The 20962-nt window shown below is 40.7% G+C and overlaps 1 protein-coding gene across 2 annotated transcripts; it reads right to left on the reverse strand.

Moving 5' to 3' along the window:
• Positions 1 to 447: 447 nt before the first annotated feature.
• On the reverse strand, positions 448 to 19154 carry zyx (zyxin). 2 transcript variants are annotated; one of them, XM_005731931.2, is made up of 10 exons: positions 18895 to 19154; positions 7944 to 8179; positions 6912 to 7168; positions 5990 to 6085; positions 4316 to 4879; positions 3962 to 4103; positions 3141 to 3310; positions 2846 to 3024; positions 2288 to 2408; positions 448 to 2178 (listed from the first exon to the last, which is right to left on the reverse strand). In XM_005731931.2, exons 2-10 carry the CDS (start codon positions 8164 to 8166, stop codon positions 2065 to 2067), a joined length of 1866 nt encoding a protein of 621 aa, XP_005731988.1. In that variant the 5' UTR covers positions 8167 to 8179; positions 18895 to 19154; the 3' UTR covers positions 448 to 2064. The 2 variants fall into 2 exon arrangements, with proteins under 2 accessions (XP_005731988.1, XP_005731989.1); XM_005731932.1 differs by lacking the exon at positions 18895 to 19154 and adding an exon at positions 18205 to 18842.
• Positions 19155 to 20962: the final 1808 nt, after the last annotated feature.

Here is a 20962-nt window from a genome sequence, read left to right on the forward strand (position 1 = left end):
CAGCCAAAAAGGATGGATAGGACTAGAATAATGTAAGACATTCACACATATCAAACGTATAAAAAGTTATATGAAAGGACAAGGCATCCACATGTAATACAATAGGATGTAACACAATGCAATGCCTGATGAACGCAGCCATGAAGGCATTATGATAGAGTTTATATCACATGGTGATGACAAAGGCAGGGCCACAAAGGTGGAGTAGTCGGTGGAAACACAGGACATAATACTAGAGGAAATTCCACCACTGCTTCCACAGATAGCAAGAAAGACTCAACAACGAATGCCATGTTTTGTTAGTCATTCTGGTGATTTACTGCACCAGGCTCAATTGCAAGCACAAGCAGCAATTTTCTTACCGAGGAATTCATTTCTGTGGCTGCAAACCAGGCTCAATTCAGAAGGAACAATAGGATACAATAATGGAGAAGGCACAGCGCCAGGTTAAAATGAAACCAAATAAATGTAAGCTTTAATTAGCAAAATACAGAACAGCAAGAAAAGAATAAAATAGTATATAACCAACACGAACAGACTAAACGTACAAAAGTTAAGTAATGGCAAGAATAGTGGTAATCATGGCAACGGGAGAAACTTAGGTCAAACAAACAAACAAACAAACAAACAAAAACCACGCTTGAATGTTACAACATCAAATCCCATGTAACCGTTTTATTGATCTTAAGCTCTAAACAGAAAGATTTGGTCTGTGTTTTTAAACATTGCTACCTAGAACTGAAATGCCTCTACATTTCTATCGCCCTGCTGTCAGGACAGGTTATTTTAGTACTGCTGCGTATGCAACCTTAATACTTAGGAAAAACAGGACCATGATTTATATCATACAAAGCTTATAAGCTAAGAGATAATAATAAATGCACATCAAACACTGGTGTTTTGTTTCTATTTGCTTACAATGACCTTGTGCAGGGGCAATTTTATTTACACATGTGTAAAATGCTCTCAGTATGACTTTGAATAAAATGGCCCCTGCACAGTGAAATTACTTGATAGGTCCCGTTTTCAACCATACAGCTGATAGTTAAAAGTAACTATCAGCTGACTTTTGATTGTGAGATCCCCAGGATGGAGTCTGTGCTCGGGAAATCTGTGCTCGTTTGTTTGTACGAAATCTCGCCGTCCACAAAGCATGCATCTAAAAATACTTAGCATGGTTCAATCAGCTCTAAACTATTTTGTAGGAGAAAAAAAAAAAAAAAAAAGCTGATTTTTGTTCTCATCTTGCCCTTATACAATATCATCGAGTAGCGAGAGCAACAAGAGTTAATTCAATGCATGCCTGTAAAGCATTAAATTCACATCACAAAAACTCAAAGCAATATTCACCATTTTTCTTTTTGCTGTTGCCTTAAAGCCCTACGCGACTTTAAAATGCTATTAGGAGTAGACTAGCTGATATGAAGTACTTTCTAGGCAGGAAAGCGTCATTAATCATGCCTGGCTGTGTAACAACTACCGAAATCTAAAAGATGTACTCTACTCTCAGGCAACGAGGATGGTGACATCTGCATGACTGTCAATTTGGAGGTTTCTTACACTCCTCGGTCTCAGGCACAAAAAGCATAGTTAAAATGCTCAAAGAGAAAGAATACAGCCAGTGGAACCAGTTTATGATGCTACTACCAACATCTAGGCAAGAAACAGAGAAAGGCAACTTTATATTTATCAGACTGTTCTTTTGACCCAACTGTTCTTGTGCAAGTTCTGCTGGTAATTTTTAGCGTAAACATACAATTGGCACCCCAAAAAAAAAAAGGCTCTAGTAACAAAGAAGGCGAGATGGGCGATTGGAGAATAGGAGATGTGGAATAAAACCAATTTCGGTGCAGTACATTACCTCTGCACTGAATAAAGTGAACAAAGACGAAGGAAACACTACACTTTATCTGCATGCAAACATACATATTCACGCTGAACATTCACCCACACACCTGCGCACATATACTGAACAAAGCCCTGTCGCAAAGGCAAAAAATCTGCAGCTGGGTGAATCCTGTGCTTTTGGTTCATTGTTACACTGAGTGATGCTGCTTTAGCCAATCAGTGCGCGGCCTGCTTGGCTCGTTGGGTGTGGCACTTCATACACAGGATCTTGCCATCCAGAGGATAGCAGCCATTTTCATCTGCTTCTATGGAGAGAGGGCGAGCACAGTCCTGCAAAGTAATTGAAATATTGATTATCAGAAGCTGAAACACCCTGTGACACACATAAAAGACAACAACAAAAAACCCCCAAACAAAAACAACTATGTATAGGTCTTACCTCACAGCGGTAACACTTGAGGTGGAAGTTCTTGTCAAGAGCTACCACTCTGACCGTCTCCTCGCTGCCCGGGGCTGGAATAATGGGTTCATTACAGCTCACACACATAGGGGAGAAACGCCTACGAGAAGGGAGGTGGATTTGAGTTAATTACCTCAGTTGAACTCTTATGCATTCACACCCCTAGCTGAGGAAACACTGAAACAATCAGTGATATTCCACTGAGATGTAATAAAGTGTGTTGCTTCTGGGCCTGGCAACAAGTTGCAGCAAAGTTTAGTTGGCTTTGTCAAACACATTTTGAGTGAGCTCTAAACAAAGTTTTAAGCGATCTGATCAAAATGAGAAAGAGGTTTTAAAGTGTTCTTTCCTCTAGCATAAACTATCTCACTGATCATTTAGATGGGTACAAATACTGGAATCCAAAATTGACTGTTGGTTTTAACCACACATCCTTGTTCTGACAATGTTTGCAAGAAGAACTGCACCACATGATCACTTCTCATAAGGAAATAACAGAAATATATTATTTTTTTTAATGTGGAAATCCATAGTGACCTGTGGTAATCCTGGACACAGTAGGGGTTGTTGTTGTCATCAGTGATAAAGGGTGCCCCCTCAAGTACACAAGAGCAGGTGCTGCAGCGGAAACAGTGGGCGTGGAAACACTGTCCAACTGCCTTCAACACACGGTCTGTGATCTTCTCCCCACATCGAGAACACACAGCCAGGGAGCTCTGAGGAGCAACAACATGAATGTGAGGAGAATGGAGGTGAAAAACTAGTTAAACCTGCACCTTATATACTCAATTCAGCAAGAATATAAGAAGAATAAATGTCTGCATCTCCTCACCACGTAGCAGTCCTCACACTGTGGTGAACCATCCCTGTCATAGAACTGCATGCCCTGCAGGGGGCGGTGACAGGTCATGCAACAGAAGCAGGTGGAGTGGAAGAGTTTATCCATGGCCCTCACTGCTGGCTGAGTACGGGAGAGAGCCTCACCACATTTTCCACAAACCTCTGAAGAAAAGAGAAAGATACACAAACAACTTTATGAACAAGCAAATTCTCCGTCTCTTTACTCAGCTCTGGTACAACAGTGTAATAAACACAGATGGGAAACTTGTAGTTTTATTAGTTTTGTTTGGTTTGTGTAAACTGTTCTGCACAGTCAATATGTTATCCCAAAGATGCAGCTTATTTTTTAGGGTCATAGATGTAACACTGGAGAGACAAAAACTGACCACATTTAAATTGTAGATCACAAAGGATAAGCTGTGAATATATTTTGATGTCCATAAAAATCTGCATTTTGCAACCAGTCAGCAAACTGAAAGGTGAATAATTTCTTATGTCTGCTGAATATTTGCAGTTTGGGACATTAATATTTCATTGGTAATATTTTTTCCTGCATTCATTTCACTAAGATTATCAATAATCAAAAAGTTAAACCATTACTTTTGTTAACACCTCGCCCATGCCACCAACTCAAGTTTTTCCAAACGAGCAGCTACTTAATGACTGTAATTAACAACAATGAGATTCAAAATTCAGCCACATCAGTGCACTCTCTGGAGATAATTATAATAAATTATTTTCTAATTAAATCAGAAAGATGCAAAATACGAGTGAAATAAAAGTGTGTTTTGATTTGAAGTTTCGTGTCTGCACCTGTAGGAGGGGAGGTGATGAGAGGTGGGTTCGCGTCCATGTTTCTAATGAAGTCCTTGGTCATCCTCTCCAGCTCCTCCACTTCTTTCATGTTCAGAGGAACACCTCCACCTGCACTAGGAACTGGGCCCGGGGGTGAGGGCTGCCACAGAAGAGGAAGAAGCCATAAGTGCATATGTATAATTTTTTTAAGGCATGTTATAGTTTCATACACGTCTTATAGAGGATTTTGTTATTTATAACTGTACCTTTGCAAACACTGTGCATGTCCAGCATTCCTATCTACTGACAATCAATTATCTGTACTTCCTGTGACTTTCCACAGTACATGCAAAGCAAAAAGCAGGAACATACCGTCGATGCAGGGGTAGTTTTCATTGGCTGGTTAAAGGAGGAGGGCGGAGATGCCATCGTTTTGGGTTGAGGAGGTGGCACAGCAGAAGGAGTGTTTTGGTTTGCGTTCATCTGACTGGCAAAGGGAGAACTCTTTACGTGATTAGCAGCCGGTGCAGTGGCCATGTTATTTGGTGGAGCAGGAGGTGCAGGCGGAGCCGCAGGAGGTGGAGGGAAAGAGCAAGTAGCTATGGGAGGGGAAGGCTTAGGTGCACTGCTGGCAGCGGTGGGTGTCTGGTTCAGGTTCAGGTTGATTTTTTGCGCCAGAGAAGCTGATGATGTCGTCGTTCTTCCTCCGAATCCAGACTTGGGAGCCACGGCCGGCGCTTTAGCGAAAGACTGAGCGGCAGAGTTTGGCGCAGCGTTGTGATTGCCCTGTCGGTTCGTTCTGGCTTTGAGTTCTTCTGCCCAGGGCGCAGGAGGAGGGCGATCGCCCATCTCGGGAGGTGGGAGGAAGGAAAGGGCTGGTTTGGGAGCGGTTGGAGGAGCTGAGACCTTGGGTGCTGATGAATACTGGCTTGGTATCTGTGGGTGAAATAACATTAAACAAAAGATTATCATGATGGAAAAGCAAAGAAAAGAAAAAAAACAACAATGATAATTTCACGTAAGAATGGAGTTTTTCTGATTTACCATGAACTATAATTGAATTGAGGGAAGTTAATATTCCCTGCATGGTGAAATGCTACAAGCAGACACTATCATAATACTGAATGAGGTACTTTGATTAAAGTAAACACTGGAGGCGCTCCAAAGTTTGAGCTTATCAGAAGTGCTTCGTCTTTCTGACATTTATTTTGCAGGTTTTGAGCCAGCATTATTCTGCCTTGATCCAGTACCTCCCTGTTGGATTAAAAACACTCTCCATTTATGGCCCTCTCACTGGGTCCCTGGCAGCACACTCTGGTTTCATCACACTCTCATGCTCTCCACTCACTTCTGCGTGCATCACTCTGCCTCTCTGCAAGTGTCTCTTCTCTCAGTGTGAATCACCGCCTATCTCACTTTTTGTTTTCTCTTTCAGTCTGGTGCACCGTGCGAACAGTTCACTACTAATTGACTTCTTTCCACCTGAACAGACGAAGGGAGACTAATGAAACCGACCTGGTATGTCCCCAAACTATTTCTCCTGACCCATGTAGCATTACCTTTTTCTCTTCTCCACAGGAGTCAGTTTGTTTTTCTACAGCTGGCTTCCTCTGAGTCTTGTCATTTTGCTACTCATCTGGTTGTTTGCTCTGTAGGCAACCTCTGTTTACACTTGCCTTTTAAATCCATTTCAGGGATCTAAACACAAGTAAACAACCAAGACGTATTGCCATTTCCACCCGTTAGTACTTTGTTAATAATGTCAACATCTCGCTCAGAGGGTAAAATAGATCAGCACACACTATATAAGGGTGAAGACAAGCTACAACACCACCATGTCCCCCATTATTGTTCTTGTTTCTCTTACGTCTGTCGGGGACACATCTATATTTACACTACAAAAGAAATATGGTCAAATGTGTCCCAGTGCACCTGACCAAGGAGTTTCATGGCAGTTGTTTACACTTGTATTCACTGCTATCCACTAAATGCATTTTGAAAACCAAAATGTTTAAACTGTAGTCTTTATTTTCCTGTGCATTATACCTTGGGGTGGAAAGGTCCCTTGGTCTCCATCTCAGACAACATGCCAGTCAGAGAGTTGAGCTGTTTATCAAAACTTGTCTGCTTCTCCGTGAATCTCTGGTGGCGGAAGAATGGAGATCACAGAAATAAAGTTAATATACACAATTTGGGGAATCACGATGAAGCAAAAAGGATGGATGGATGAGCAAGGAGCAGAAATGTAGCTGAAGAGGTTACTTTGTTACAGACTATAAATACACAGCAAAAACATTAAATATGGATACTTAAAAAAAAACTAATGTGACCAAAGTGGGTACACTATGCAGCGCTTGAACAATTACTGATGTGACAAAACACAAAAATGAAAGAACGATGACAAACAAGCTTAAAAAGGTGATTATAATGATGATAAAAGCTTGCCATGTTAATATTTCTGGTTAGATGAAAGAGAATATTTTATTTTCAGTTACTTATCTGGCTGTTTGCTGATTATCATTTAGCACAGACTCAATGCTGATACAAACATGAGGTTTAAATCATATTTATATTATTTTACAGCCATTTTTTAGCACTTTCAAAAAGAATAATAAAAATAATTCATCTTTATGTTGCTCTTGTAGTCCAACAATCAAACTGGAACTAATGAAAGCCTACAATACACATCTCCACAATAAACCTCATAACACATTGCATGCCTAAGAAGTATTTTATTGACGTAAATTGGCAATAATCCTGTTAGACGAATGAAAGTGGGTGATTTACCCCGGACTAATGCTAATATAATTTGTGGGAAAAATCTCAAAAGACAGCATTTCCTGCCAACAGTCAGTCCACAGACTCAATATGGTCACACAAAAATGTCCTAAATAATTATCCAATTATATTTAAATGCAGTTAGGAAGGAAGCAGTGTGCAGGAGGATGAAGACACCACTGTGACTCACCTGTGGGGTCCCCGAAGAACTGAAAGCATTGGTACTGGAGGCAGGGAGAGGTGGAGGAGGAGGGGGAGGAGGGGGAGAGGGACAGGTGGGTGGACAGCGGCTCTCCTCCGGGGGAGCTGGGAGGGGCAGGTCATCTGCCACCGGAGGTGGAGCGGGGAACGCGGGAGGGGGAGCATCAGAGGCAGTGGGAATGGTGGAGCATTCAGGGGGAGGGGCTGGCAAATCATCATCCAGTGGAGGAGGAGGGGGTGGGAAGTCTGACAAAAACGAGGAGGGATGATTGGTTAAAAGCATTCACAAAAATAACGTCCAAGTATTCAATTTAACACAAAACAGGACAACAAAGCATCAAAACTGTCTGGAATATTTGGCCACTTTGAGATCTGCTGGTTGGCTGTTGCACTGATGCCTGGTAGGTATCCTGTTATGTACTTTATGCATTAAAAGGCGCCCTGTGGAGGTTTTTTTGATAAAACAAGAAACATGTTTAGATTAGCAAAAGACTCTTGGTTCAATCGCAGGAGGAGACAAACTCTTTGGGTGTGTGTCAGGAAGGGTATTCGACATAAATAAATAAAACATTTGGAGATACTTGTGTGGTGACCTCTTGTGAATAAAGATGCAGCCGAAAGTGGCTTTAAATGCGTTTTTGGCATCTTAACACAACCAAATGCATTTCCTACCTTGTAGGAAATGCATTGCATTTAAATCTTTACAACCTTTAATTTGAACTGTCTGATTGTTTGCATTTATAGAAGTGTAATTGTGCACAGCTCTAAAAGTAAAAACGAAATTTCCCAAGAAAAGCAAGATTGCCCAGACTATCTGCATATTTCAGAAGAACCCTTAAAAGGCAGGCGTTAAGAGCACAGTAATGTAATGTGCTGGAGAGACAGACAGCACCACAGCCATCCTGTACTCAACTGTGAAGCTCTGCATGCTCTAGCATAAGAAGCAGCAGTGGGCGGGATAGGGAATGGGGGCTTTTTTCAGTGGATACAACTTAATACAGACAAAAATAAATGTAAATACCATAACAGAGTGAAGGGGGCGGTGGAGGCAGGTCTCCAACTCGGCCAATAACACCTGTGCCTACTGGTGTTGGTGATGGAGCTGAGGGAGGTGTCTGACTTTTGGGTCGTGGGGGGGCCACAGAAGCAAACTTCTTTGGCTGGTTGTAGAAGGAAGGGGTGGTGACTTTGAAGTTCAGAGAGGATGTCACCATGAATGGCTTGTTGCTGTTGGAGTCCTCCATTTTCTGTATTTATCTGAGGATGACAACAGGGAACACAATGAGGGGGTACCGTACAGGAAATGTAAATTTTTTGTTTTAAACAGAGAAACATGAAACAAGCTGCAGTGGCGATCAAAGAGCTACAGCCTCAGAATTCCTACTGTTACAATCCACATGATAAAAGCAACGTTAATCAGCTGACTGAACTCAAAGGGCTTGCATTCCTTGGCAGCAGATGCACGTCCTGCATTTTTGCATTAGTGGTGATGACACATCAGTGAAACGCTTGGCCTGACACAGTTGCAAATCAAAGCCCAATTATAATCCGCTTTAGACATTTTAATTACTCAACACTGATTTTTTTAATTTTTTTTTTTTTTTTTACAAAAATATGCTTAATTGTTGTCACCTGTGTTTCAATTAAAACTGAAACTGGTCTGAGCTTTACAAGTTAAGACAAGTTGTGGATGGTGGTGGGGCAGTTGCAAAAACAAGCGGGGGTGGCATCTAGGCGCAGAGATCAACAACAATGGTTATCACAATTGAAGTGTGTGTTATCACATAGTGAAAATATTCCACAACTTTGCCCTTTTTTACAGACATTGTTGTGTCAGTGTGTTAGCCTTTTCATACAGGATTTCTCCAGATTCTGTGACACTTTGAATGAAATTCCCAAATTCTTTAAATTGTTGTATTACATTATTTCAAACCTCATCTTTTTTCAACTAGTAATACTTTAATTTTAACATTTGATGTTTCCTTTGTAAATTTTGGAATTAAATATAACTTAAAATATGTTTTTTTCCTAGAACACCAAAGATAAACCATACTTTTTACACATTTTAATTACATGACCAGAAATAGCAATAACATGCACTGAATTCTACTAAGTAAGGTTCTTTGCCTTTACAATATGCTGACCAATCTTGCTTACTTATATTTTCAACACAGGGTCCCATTGGGAGCCAGTAAAAATGCCTGAATTATATATGCAAATTAATTAATTTAGATTACATTTTTCCACAGCACTTTTTTCTTTTTTAAATGAAATAGGATGCATGACAAGTATTTTGCATTAACGAAAAATCAGCACAGTCTTAAAATGAGCATCTACTGGGTACCATCTCTATCCCTGAAGCCCAAGTAAAAATAACTGACCTTTATTGTGGCATCTCAAAAAATTTAGTTTGGACTAGAGCAGGGCGATATGACCAAAAATATTTATCACGATATACATTTGAAAATTTACAATAACAATATAACTGACAATATAATTGACACTAGACAAAATACTTTACAACTCAACTTTATTAGTGCAAACAAACAAACATCAATGTATTTTCACTTAAACCAGCAGCTTTTTTAAGTGCATTAAAGTTATGTAAAAAAATGTAACAGTGCAAATGCAAATTCCTTTAGAGTTTAACCAAAAGGCTTTTCCAGTGGAAATTGGCCGACATATCCTCAACATAACCATGTAGAATATCCACAAAACTTAAAAAGAGGTTACACACACACACACACACACACACACACACAATACGGTAATATTATGTTGAAGCACAGTACGTATCACTCCGCGAGGCTCCTGCCTACGACAGTGCTCCGACAATCCATCAAGCGGTGCAGGTTCGTAGATTAGCAAAGTTGTACTGGAACATTTGACTGATTTTCGAGCGCCGTGCACATAAAATCGTTTCGAGGTCAGTAAACACAACCAGAATTCATACATAAGGCACACGGGATTATAAGGGGCGCTGTCGATTTTCAGAAAAATCAAAGGATTGATTTTAAGTGTGCCGTATTTTCCAAAAAAAACACGGTAATAATGACGGCCCGCTAGCATGCTCTACCAAAAATAGTGCTTTGTTGTGTATCTGACAGCCAAACCAGTTCCACACCACTGAAGTTGCAGCATTTTTACAAACCAATTCTGGTTCATCCGTTTCATTTAACGATCCACTTTCGCTCTTCTCATTCTGCGTCGCCGCCATGTGTGTATGTAAACAAAGGCACTGCGCATGCACATTTTACCCATCTTCTATCGCGATATTTCATTTTCCTATCGTTGCCCAACATTACACCGGTATTACCGTAAACGGTATGATATAGCCCAGCCTTAGTTTGGACCATTTCTGGTTTTAGTGAAATAGCAGTAAGGAAGAAAATAACCCATAAGCATTCTGCAAAACCAACAGAACTCTTTAAACAAAAAGGCTTTGGCAAATAGTCTACAGCGGAATGAGAAAGCACGAGAGAGCCAAGTGTGTGAAAATGTCCTGAGGCCATTCATACAGAGCTGACAGACACAGTGGCACTCCCCGATGTCAGAGATAATTTACAATAAGCAACACATGGTTGTTTACAGTGGTATAAAACGCAGCAAGTGCATGTTTTTCAGAGTGCGGCCACTTTGCTCAAAGTGCGATGGCAGCTATCGTAACATTTTTATGTAACGCTGAGCTCAAATATTTACTTCACATATGCTGGTGGATAAACAAACACTGACGTAAGTCCTGTGTCTCCACCGAGATTCCTCGCCAAGTCTGCAAATATTTCCCTGAAGGCCACCGGCCCCAGACATGACCTTTAGTCAAAAGCATGGTTGTTCCAACATAATCGTCCACGCACACAAATCCAACCCTGCATCCGATCTGTCTTAACTCACACACTGTTGCCATTTAACAGTTTTATTCTGAAGCTTTAAAATACATAAAAATAATGATCTGAACTGTGGCAAAAGTTGAACAACCGGTCCTTGGATGACTACTCCAGATATGGTATCGCCTTAAAGCCATGAAGTCATAACATTTGACAGTGTGAGATGCACATGGAAACAATTAGATAAAGTGAAGGCAACGAGCAATATGTAATTTGCTGTGTCATTTAATCTTACTTGGCACTTTTTGGGTTCATAAACGGAAGCGATGTGTCCTACATATTTAGATTATATTTGAGGAGGGTGGACAGGCACGTGTCTTCAACTGCAATCCGAGAAGGTGGAGTTGGAGTTCAAACATGGAAATACACAAACAATATAAAAGATTGATCAAGCTTCCAGGCCTGATGGAAGTCCCTTAAACCTGTCTTCTTTTTAAAGGCCAGCAGGGGGCAACTCCTCTGGGTACAAGCAGAGCACAGCTGTCTTGCTCTGTGACCTCAGTAATACTTTCCTTATGGGTTTATGGGCTCAACTGCTTGTTTCAGGTCACACTGAATAAAACATGTCATCCAGTCCACTGTAGGAGTGAGAAAGGGGGGTTTGAGGGTATGCTGGGCAATTCATGTTCACCAAGCTCTCCTTTCAAAATAGAAAAGTATCTAAAGGTTTCATAAGAGGACTTCATTAATCGATGAGTGATGTCATGGTGGCTACGTCCATTTACACAGTCTATGTTAGAAAATTAGGGGAATTATGCCACAGCAGCAATGCTCAGTATGGAAACACAGGAAAGAACTGCTAAGAGGTTGCCAAATATTCTTGGGTGGTCATTAATAAGCCTGTGGGGCTCAGAGAAGTAAAGTTTATGTGTGGGGAAACACTGAGAGGAGTGCAAAACAGTTTTCTCAGTCGCTTGCAGTTTAATAACAATCCAGTAAATGTGCATCAATTATAAGCTTGCTGTACTGAAAGCAGTTCCTACAAAAGTTATGTTTTTACAACTGATCTGACAAAGCAAAGCAGTGTGTACTGATACAGCTTTCTTTGGTTCAACATTTCTATTACTGCAGAGGAGCTGCTGTGCATGGTTTTTCCTTAAAAAGGAAATAAATTCCTAGTATGTTAATAATGTTGCCAAGGTTCTTTTGATAGAGATGATGACAGACTGCCATGGAAATATTATCGAAAATATTTTGCTATCATAGCACTGAAATGGACTCCTTAAAGCAGAGACGTACTTTTAGAGGCAAAGATGCAGTAACTTTTACATAAAACATCAAGAAAATACTTTGCATTTTGGTTAAAATGTAGACTATTAGTTGTTGTTATGGAAAAAAAACAAGAGTTATCATATATGCTTTCCAAAAAAAAAAAAAGAGATGGGGTTTGATACAGGCTTTTAAACTTTTATGTAGACAGAGCCGAAAGGATGGTAAAAACTAAACCAAACAGGAATAACAGTGAGCATTTCATCCTCATTCCTTTTTGTTGGGACACAGACAACGCTTCATGTTCTGACAAGACACGAAAACCCTCACAGCTCCTCCTGGTGCTCATGATTTACTAGCTTCTCTGATGAGACGGCAGTACTTCTGCTTTCAGGGTCAGCTTCCTCCAGCGCAAGATTTATTGATGGTAAACAATTCTAACCATATATGTCCAAACCAACGGTGTTAAAACTTTCACACAAGTGTCAGCTGCTCCACTGCGTCATGACGTAGTCTAAGGCATCCTTTTTTGAATCATAGATTGATGTGAAAGTACCACATTAACCGCACAGGGTCATGATTCATGCTTTGAGCATATTTTCCGTGCATTATTGAATACCAGTAAAAAGTTGTGAGCAACAGATTTCCTTTTTACAAGACAAAGTTTCATGAGATGAATAATCGCTGCAGCAGAGATCCTGCTTGATGTATCTAGCTTTTACCATTTCGGTCATTACATTTTTTTTTTTTGTAACTTAAGCCCCCCTTTTCACTTAAAATTTGATACGAGACACGATGATGATTCATGTGTCAAAGGTATTTTCTAAAGGAAAATCTGAATAGCCACCCATCCTAAATATTGATATGACCCTTAAACATTTATGTAAAATGGACGCTCTGTTACTTGTCGTTTTTAACAAACAATTGAGACAGCAGTCTGTAGCGTTCATTGGAATAACCAGTAATTGACAACTGTTCATGAACCACATTAAAATCAAATAAATAAACAAACAAACATCTATGATGAGTTTGCAGTTTCGATCCCTCGACATTTCAACCCTCATTGCTCAACAGCCTGTACTCTGTATCACATCTCTTTGCTCATTATCTGTTACACAGACTGGCACATACGCGACTGATAAATAGCCTCTTAAGCTGTTTATAGCCAGATACCTTTTATCAAACTCTTTGGTGTTAAGGGACAAGAGATCAGAGGTCACCATAATTGTAAATGATTGTATTATCCTGATAAATGTAAAAGATTAACCGAGTGTCTGATATTACACGGGTACTGTAACACTGAAGTTACAGTAACTAATACCAATACAGTAATACGCATTACAATAAATTATGTTTACTAAATGAGATACTATACCAGCCAGTCTTTCAGATACGTAATAATTTAGTGGTGCATGTGTTTGCATGAGTGTGCAAAGGTTTGATTAGAACTTGCAAAAGCAAAAGAAATAAAAAATGCATCTATCCCCATATAAATAAGTACCTGCACCCATGTTTGTTTGTTTTTTAAATTAAGAAGCCATGTCATTGTGGCATTTGAAAATTCAATTTCCTCAGAATGTCTTAGATAGCTCACTGCCCACCAGTTAAAACCAACTGGCCCAACATATGATAAAGCTTAATAGTGCCGCAGAAATTTAGCATTACAGGGAAATTCTCTGTAGGAGGATTCAAGTACCCAAACTGCTATAGTTACCCTTTTATGATGACTTCTTTGGTAAACCCCATTAGCCAAGATGGTGGCTTTCTTCAAAGTGGCTGTCAACAAAGTCTGTTTTTGGATAAGGGAAATTAAACTTGGCTTTTTGAATCATCTTCATGTCAAATCATACACATCACAATATCTGCTTCAGCCACACTCCTGGATGAAGCCCTTACACTACTCACTGGTTACCCAGTTCTCATCTGTGCCTTCCAAAGAGTCTTGTTCATGGTGACTCAGGATTTAGAGCAGGCTGTTTACTATTCAAAACTTCAGTGGTTTGATTCTCGGCTCCTTCGTCTGTATGTTGGAGAGTCCTTGTGCAAGATACTGCACCCTAAAATTAAGGCTCATGCGTTTCATAATCTTAACTTGTGCTAGGTAATTATGACAGTGTCACTCTGGTTTTAACAGCTCAACGCTTCTGTACCTTTCAGCTCTGCTCAACTTTATGTTGAAAGAAATGTGTTAACAGCCGATTTCCCTCAGTTTGCCTTTTCTCCTTTACCTTCCTCTCGCTTCTTCTTTGCTTATAGTGCACACTAGAGTCACCTAGACAGAATAAATTAGTTTAACTGTAAGGTAGAATCTGAGCATGATGTGGTGTAAACCATTTTGTTTCATTTGTAAAGAGGTGAAAGTGGCATCAGAGAGGCTCCACTACTCGCTGCAGGAATGGGAGAATAAGACTACTCAAAGAGTGTTCAGCCTTTTGGAAAAATAGCTGGCTACTTATTAACCTACTATCAAGACCTACTTCATGTTGAAAGTAGTGGCCACAACAGACTCTAAACAGAACACTTAGCTCCATGTGGCTTTCTAAAATGAGTGCCTTCTTAAAAAGGGAGGCTATGAGGTCGCCCTTTAGTTACAGTTTCTAAATCAACAATAGTCCTCTTAATTATTCAAACAGTGATGATAAGCTAGCGTTAGGTTTCATATGTTCCTCGATGCAGTCTTGGGGGATTCAAGGCGGTGAGATCACCACACACTCAGGTCCAGATGCCCTGCTGCAAATCTTGAAACCTGATCCTTGAGATGAGAGAGACCCTCAGCTGAGGAACATTTCTGGCACACCAACTCAATGACATCACCCCCCCCCCTCCCCTTTCCCCCATTTTCTGCTTTCCCCTAATCACCATTTCCTTCTATGCATCTTTGCAGTGTTTTTTTCTCTTTTAACAAGACATGGATGTCTTTGCTTGCCCTCATAATCCAATGTATGTATTAATCTTCTGTAAAGGAGCACAGCTATAGATTTGTATCTCATAGTCTTTTCTGAAAATCACAGTACAAGTGGTGGGTGAGAAACCCCGGTTGCGGTTTCTTACCAGCCACTTGAACTGAATGACATCACTTGAGGACGCACTTAGTCATTTCTACATTACAGCTGTGATGAAGGATGGCATCGTGCAGGCCGAGCATAGATCACACATGGTGCTCTTTAGCTTTTGAACTTTGTATAAACGCCACATGGCTGGACAGCTTTAACAGAGTAGAAAACCGGCACAGTTGGTTTTGATTCCTTCATACCAGGTTAAGTGTAAACAGCCTAACTACCTGAAGGATATAGAAACCAGTAGGGTTATTGCACTCATCAGCTTGGCTGCAGGCTCAATGCCTTAGAAAACTGGGATACTTCTTCAAGACGATAAAATAAAGACCTTAGGCACAGCATGAAATAATATTTAAAACTGTAAAACCAGGGCATTTTGTGGCATGCCTTCGGTTATCGCTGCTTTTTGTCCTGGACAAAGTTTAACACGAACAAGCTGTCTCTGAAAGCAGCAACTATGTGGCTTTTAAGGAAAACTTTATTCCACTTTTGACGAGGATGGCTTTGAACTTAGCAGTGGCCTGTTGGTTTATGGTTATAGAGGAACTAAATTTAGTTAATATACTGTGCTCCAGCTTTGTCAAAGGAAGCACTGAAACACGATGCCTAATTAAACAAGTCTATGTCCTAATGCTACTGAAAGAAAACAAAAACACCCACAGTATGTGGATACTGTTTTCTTACAAGTGACATAACCACCATGCCCACATGGGATGAGTAAAAACAACACGAAACAAAAAAAACAAAACTGCTGTAGTCTCATTTTTTAAGCCAAAACAACACTAGGAATATTAAAGAACAGCTATCCCAAAGAAAACCTAACAGTACTTCCAGTATTTCCTCCCTGGTTAGACACATTATCTGTGACTACTGTGTTGTTCATGAAACTCTCTATTGTTCTGATGTTAATAGCACACCCGGTTTCTGGGAAAGCGTGTCTGGGCCACGGGTCACTAATGCGGGGGACAAACAACTCTTTTGAGTCCAGTCTTACAGGTCACTGGACGTGCACTGAGCAACAGTGCTGTGTTCTGACGCAGCTGGATGAGTGATGGAAACAGGAAACATTTCAAAACTGGTCACATCATCATCCACTGGATTATCACGTCAGACACTCACACCACCAAAAACTCTTTCTTAATGCATTTACATACAGTCTAGTGTTGGCCAAAGAGGAGTCACAAGGAAGTGAGAGACAAAAAAAGTGACTTGAGGCAAAGTGTTCCTCTACAATAACTCGTGCCTTTTGATTCACAGCTCCTACAATTAAGGAGGATTGCTCTTTGCTCGATTTAGTCCTTGTTCTCATATCTTTTAGTTGCCTCACCAACTTACAGAGGCGTCAGCGATCATAATATTCCCAGTCTTTGCAACAGCACCACACAAACCTCAGACCAGAGTGTTCGTACTTTAAGTTGTTCTTAAACACAGCTTAGTTACTGTGGCCTTGGGTTAAGGCTCCTTGAGTCCTCCTAGTCAGAGGAATTTAACATTCTCAGGGTTGCAGAAATCTATGCTAAAAATGGTATATCCATACAAGCCCCAATTTCCTTTAATCCGCTGAGCACTAATCGCATGTTAGTATGCAAAGCTGTACATTTGTCTCTACCACTGCCTGCTGTTATAATTTGCCTGTTAGTGACTGATACTTTCCCTCCATATACCCTACACATTCCTGATATTTTACACCACCGTTGGACACTTGCATTTGTAAAAGCACAAACCAGTGTACAGCCTTATTCCTTTCTAATAGGCAGCTTAGTTGAGCTTAGCTCAACTGATACTAGTGCAGTCCAGCTCTATCGTACTTTGATGAAGCGCAGACATTTTCAGTTTTTGTTGACAGTGTCAGAAAGGTGATGTCTTCTGCTTTATTTTGGGTGTGGTTGTGACAAGAATAGTCAGAAGTGTTCTAAATATTTCATTCACCTCATTATGGCACACAACAATAAAGGTGTCAAACATTTGGCCTGGGGGCCACACACAACTCAGTTTGTTTTGATCACTTAGAATTAAAAAAAAAGAGAGAGAGAGAGAGAGAGAGATCCAATTAAATTATTATGAAGAAAGATCAGCAAAAAAGAAGGTGCTGTGGTAAAATGTGACTTCTGGTATCTGCTCAAAAATGATTTTCTATATTTAAACTGTTGCAAATGAGTCGTTTCAATATGACTTGGTAACATTAATGATACCAAACCATTTTGAGCCAAGAAGAACATTTTATCACAAGGCAGAAGCCTTAACCAGTTTATGGCAAAGTGACTTACATATTACATTTATTTATCTGGGTAAAAACGGTCATTATTATTTTGTCATAGCTCTTTTGACAGCAGATAACAACAATAAAAAATATAACATTACAGTTCTATAAAGATATTTAAAGTGGCCACAAAGGACTGGACTGATTACAACGTAGAACAAAAAGTGAGTACAATAACCCAGCGTCTTAAAGATGCTTACAAAACAAGCATTTTTTAAAATTTTATGCACAACTGCTTCGAAAATTGTGTTAACTACATTACATCACCAATATAACCAAAGGTACTGCACAGAGAAACATCCGAAGTCACTATCTAGCAGATGATCACTTTTTGGCACAGCACTGGGCCCCACCTGCAGGGCCTGAATGCCCTGCAGGAGGGGGGGAAACCTGATGTAATGGTTTTACTGGTCCGGCCCACTTCAGATTAAAGTAGGCTAGCTGTGCACCAAGAACTAAAATAAGTGTGACACCCCTGCGCTGAAGAGTTGAAACAGCCATGCTTACAGCCCTAATCAATGGAGTTATAACAGCGAAGTCAAGTTCCACCTACTGGCACAATCAATAGGTTTAACATACTCGATGTACAGTAGTTTGCTGCTCAGTTAGGTTTACATCTGTTGGTCATTACTTTGACAGCTGACAGGCTTGGGTGAGCGGCAGCTAGGGTACTTGAACCAACCATTAGGGCAAAATTAAGGATAACAAATGAAGGTTTTACGCTAAAGCTTGCTAGCGTAGCTAACGACGTGTCCCAATCAGGTTAATATTAACATACACAACGCCATGGCAACGTTAGCCCATCCAGTTTAGCTTTAACACACGTTAACCCCAAAATTAAACCAACAAAAACATCTTTTTACCGATACTCACCTGCACCGTAGGTCAGCTGTGTGATAACCTGCGTGGCTTAGCATCAGTCACACTAATGGTACTATTAGCTCCGCACACGCCCCTACACTCCCAGGCGACTCATGCTTTGGTCAGTAGGTTTCGCCCCGGTGAAACGCAAACACCACTGCCCCTTTTTTTGTAACGTTACCACATATGGAAACCAGTTTGTCCCAGTAGCACTGTCATCAAATCTAATAATTGTGCTACCCTGTGAAATAAATAAAAGCATACAGCTGCATGGCTAGCTGCCTAGCTTAAACAACTTTTTTTTTTTTTTAAGAAAAGCTGGACTTCCTGCAGGAGCTTCCGCATAGCCATGCCTTATCATCAGTATCATCAGCTGGAGAGTGGATTTGTTCACGTTCAACGCTAAACTGCTAGTCTGACAGAGACACCAGGGAAGCCCCGCACACCACGAGGTGTCTTTCTGCACCATTGTTTTTTTTAACGGTAAAAACCGAACCTTATGACAAATCCACACTGCTTGTCACGCCAACAAAGCTGACATTCCTTCAACACCTCCTTCCGAGTAACGAAAATCTGCCCTAGCATGCTGCTGCAAAAGGACTTTACCTTATTAGGTAACCTGTAAAAATTTGCTCACGTAACTAAAGCATGCCACCACCTCCTTCCATCCTGATCCCAGTCACAAGAGAGACATTTACTTACCCTGTTAGCACAGCTGCACTGTGGATCTCCCTTTTACTTCCCCCCTTTTCCTTTTGTTCTTCTTCCTCCTCTCTGGCTCCTGGGCTGAGTAAGAGTTGTCAGTAATGGCAACTTCTCTTTCTCTCTTCCCCTCTCCAGCTATTAGACCCTCCCCCTTTGCTTTTCAGCCTGGAGAAAGAATGACACCATCCTTCCAAACAAGTTCTTTCTCGTTTGAGTCTGGCTTAGGACTTGTGCATTACTATGTAAACAAAATCTCTCTCTCTCTCTCTCTCTCTCTCTCTCTCTCTCTCTCCCCCCCTCTCTCTCTCTGTGTGTGTGTTCATAAACTGTCCAGTCAGACCCCCTCTTCGTCCTCCTCCTCCTCCTCCTCTCTTTTCTCTCTGGATTCTTGCAGCATTCTTCATTCAATGACATCAACCCTGTTGCCTCTCCTTGTAAGGTCAGAGTGGGGGAACGAGGGAGCAAATGGGAGGGAGAGATAATGGGGCTAGAAGCTTGATTAGATGCAGGCACTGAAAGCAGTCAGCGGGTTTAAAGCGCTGTGAGGCACAGTGGCTGTAAAAAGTTGACCGCTTCTGCTTTTAAACAAGCTTATGAAAATATACAAAGCTGCATTTAGTGCCGCTCTTCTTACCTGCCTAGACTAGCACAGCTCAAGATCAGATTGTAAAGGCATTATTTGTATTGGTTGCCAAGTGGGCTGCCACATCATTGTTTGCTTTGCAGCAAGACCGTAAACGTGGAAAGTCTCTGTGCGCATGATTAGTAAACTCGATTATAGATAGCAACTGCATTTTATCTGTCCCTGTAATCAGGATGTGCAACCTGGTGTTAAAGTGACACCTCCCATCCTGTAGCTCAGCCACGTCAATGACATAATGCTCTTTTGTTTCTCACCAACATCCAACTCACATTGTTCACACAGCCTACCTGGTGTGAGTCATATATCACCTCTTCACGTGTAGTCATTTTTCTGTTTTATTAAGTAAGTCTTTTTTAATGTTTCATTTCAGTTAGATGGAGACACTAAAAATAACAGAGCATGCTCTCAGTTCTCACAGCAGTCACACTTTGTTCTTGTTTAGGGCTAAAATGATAAGTAGATTAACTGATTAACAACTGGTTATTTTAAGAACTTGATGGTCATGTTTTAGCTTCTAGTACTGGCAACTTGCTTATTTTATTTGGTCATACAAAATCAGAAATTCCACGATTTTACTTGTTTCATTTTTTAAAATGATTTCCTTACACGTTAGAGGGCAAACATAACTGAGCGATCAAGTCTTCTGAAGACATGGTAGTGTGTAAACATTAGTCTTCACAATTAAAAGTCAAATGAAAAGTCCCATCCTGTGTATTTCAACATATAAACAAGGGGGAAAGCTGCAAACAGAATGTTTATTTTGTGCTTTTAGCATGATTAATGTTGGAGCCTGAATGTTGGATTAACCTTTTAAAAAGCAAATGTGTATCACATGAAAACCATGTGAGTCATCTTTATTTGTACACACATATATTAATCGTCTCATTGCACATTCTCATCGCTGCTGCCAACTCACAGATCGTCATATGATGTTCAGGTTGAGACAGGACAGAGTTGCACTTCAGTCTGATTGTGAAACCGTAAGCAGAGCTCTCTGCTCAGTTCCGTTACCTCTGCAGCCTGTTGCTGCCTGATTCATGTCTGTGAACTACAGGGTGTGGTCTGTGGGGTCTTTGATAGCCTATTGTCCGGCGAGGAATGTTTCCAGTCTCTCCACATTTCCAGTGGGACAAAAATATGTTGAATTTCCACCCAGAGGTTTCCACAGAGAATGAATATGCACCCCATCCAGGGTGGGGGCTTTTAGGCAGATGAAAAATGTTTGTGTGTTGTTCCAAATTTCCTCCACTCTCTTGTGACTGTTTTTGACGGGTGAAGGGTTTAAGCTAAATGACACATGTTTAATGCTCTTCTCCTCCTTTGTTTTTTTTTAAACCAGGTGGTGCCTTGGTGACTGAAGTTTGGATCAGGCAGTGAGAAGGCAGCTCCAGGGTCCAATGAGTGTGAAGGTAAGGCAAAAAA

Source organism: Pundamilia nyererei, unplaced genomic scaffold, assembly GCF_000239375.1.
Source record: "Pundamilia nyererei isolate P.nyererei 1_Seehausen unplaced genomic scaffold, PunNye1.0 scaffold00045, whole genome shotgun sequence".
In the NCBI taxonomy this organism is placed as follows: Eukaryota; Metazoa; Chordata; class Actinopteri; order Cichliformes; family Cichlidae; genus Pundamilia; species Pundamilia nyererei.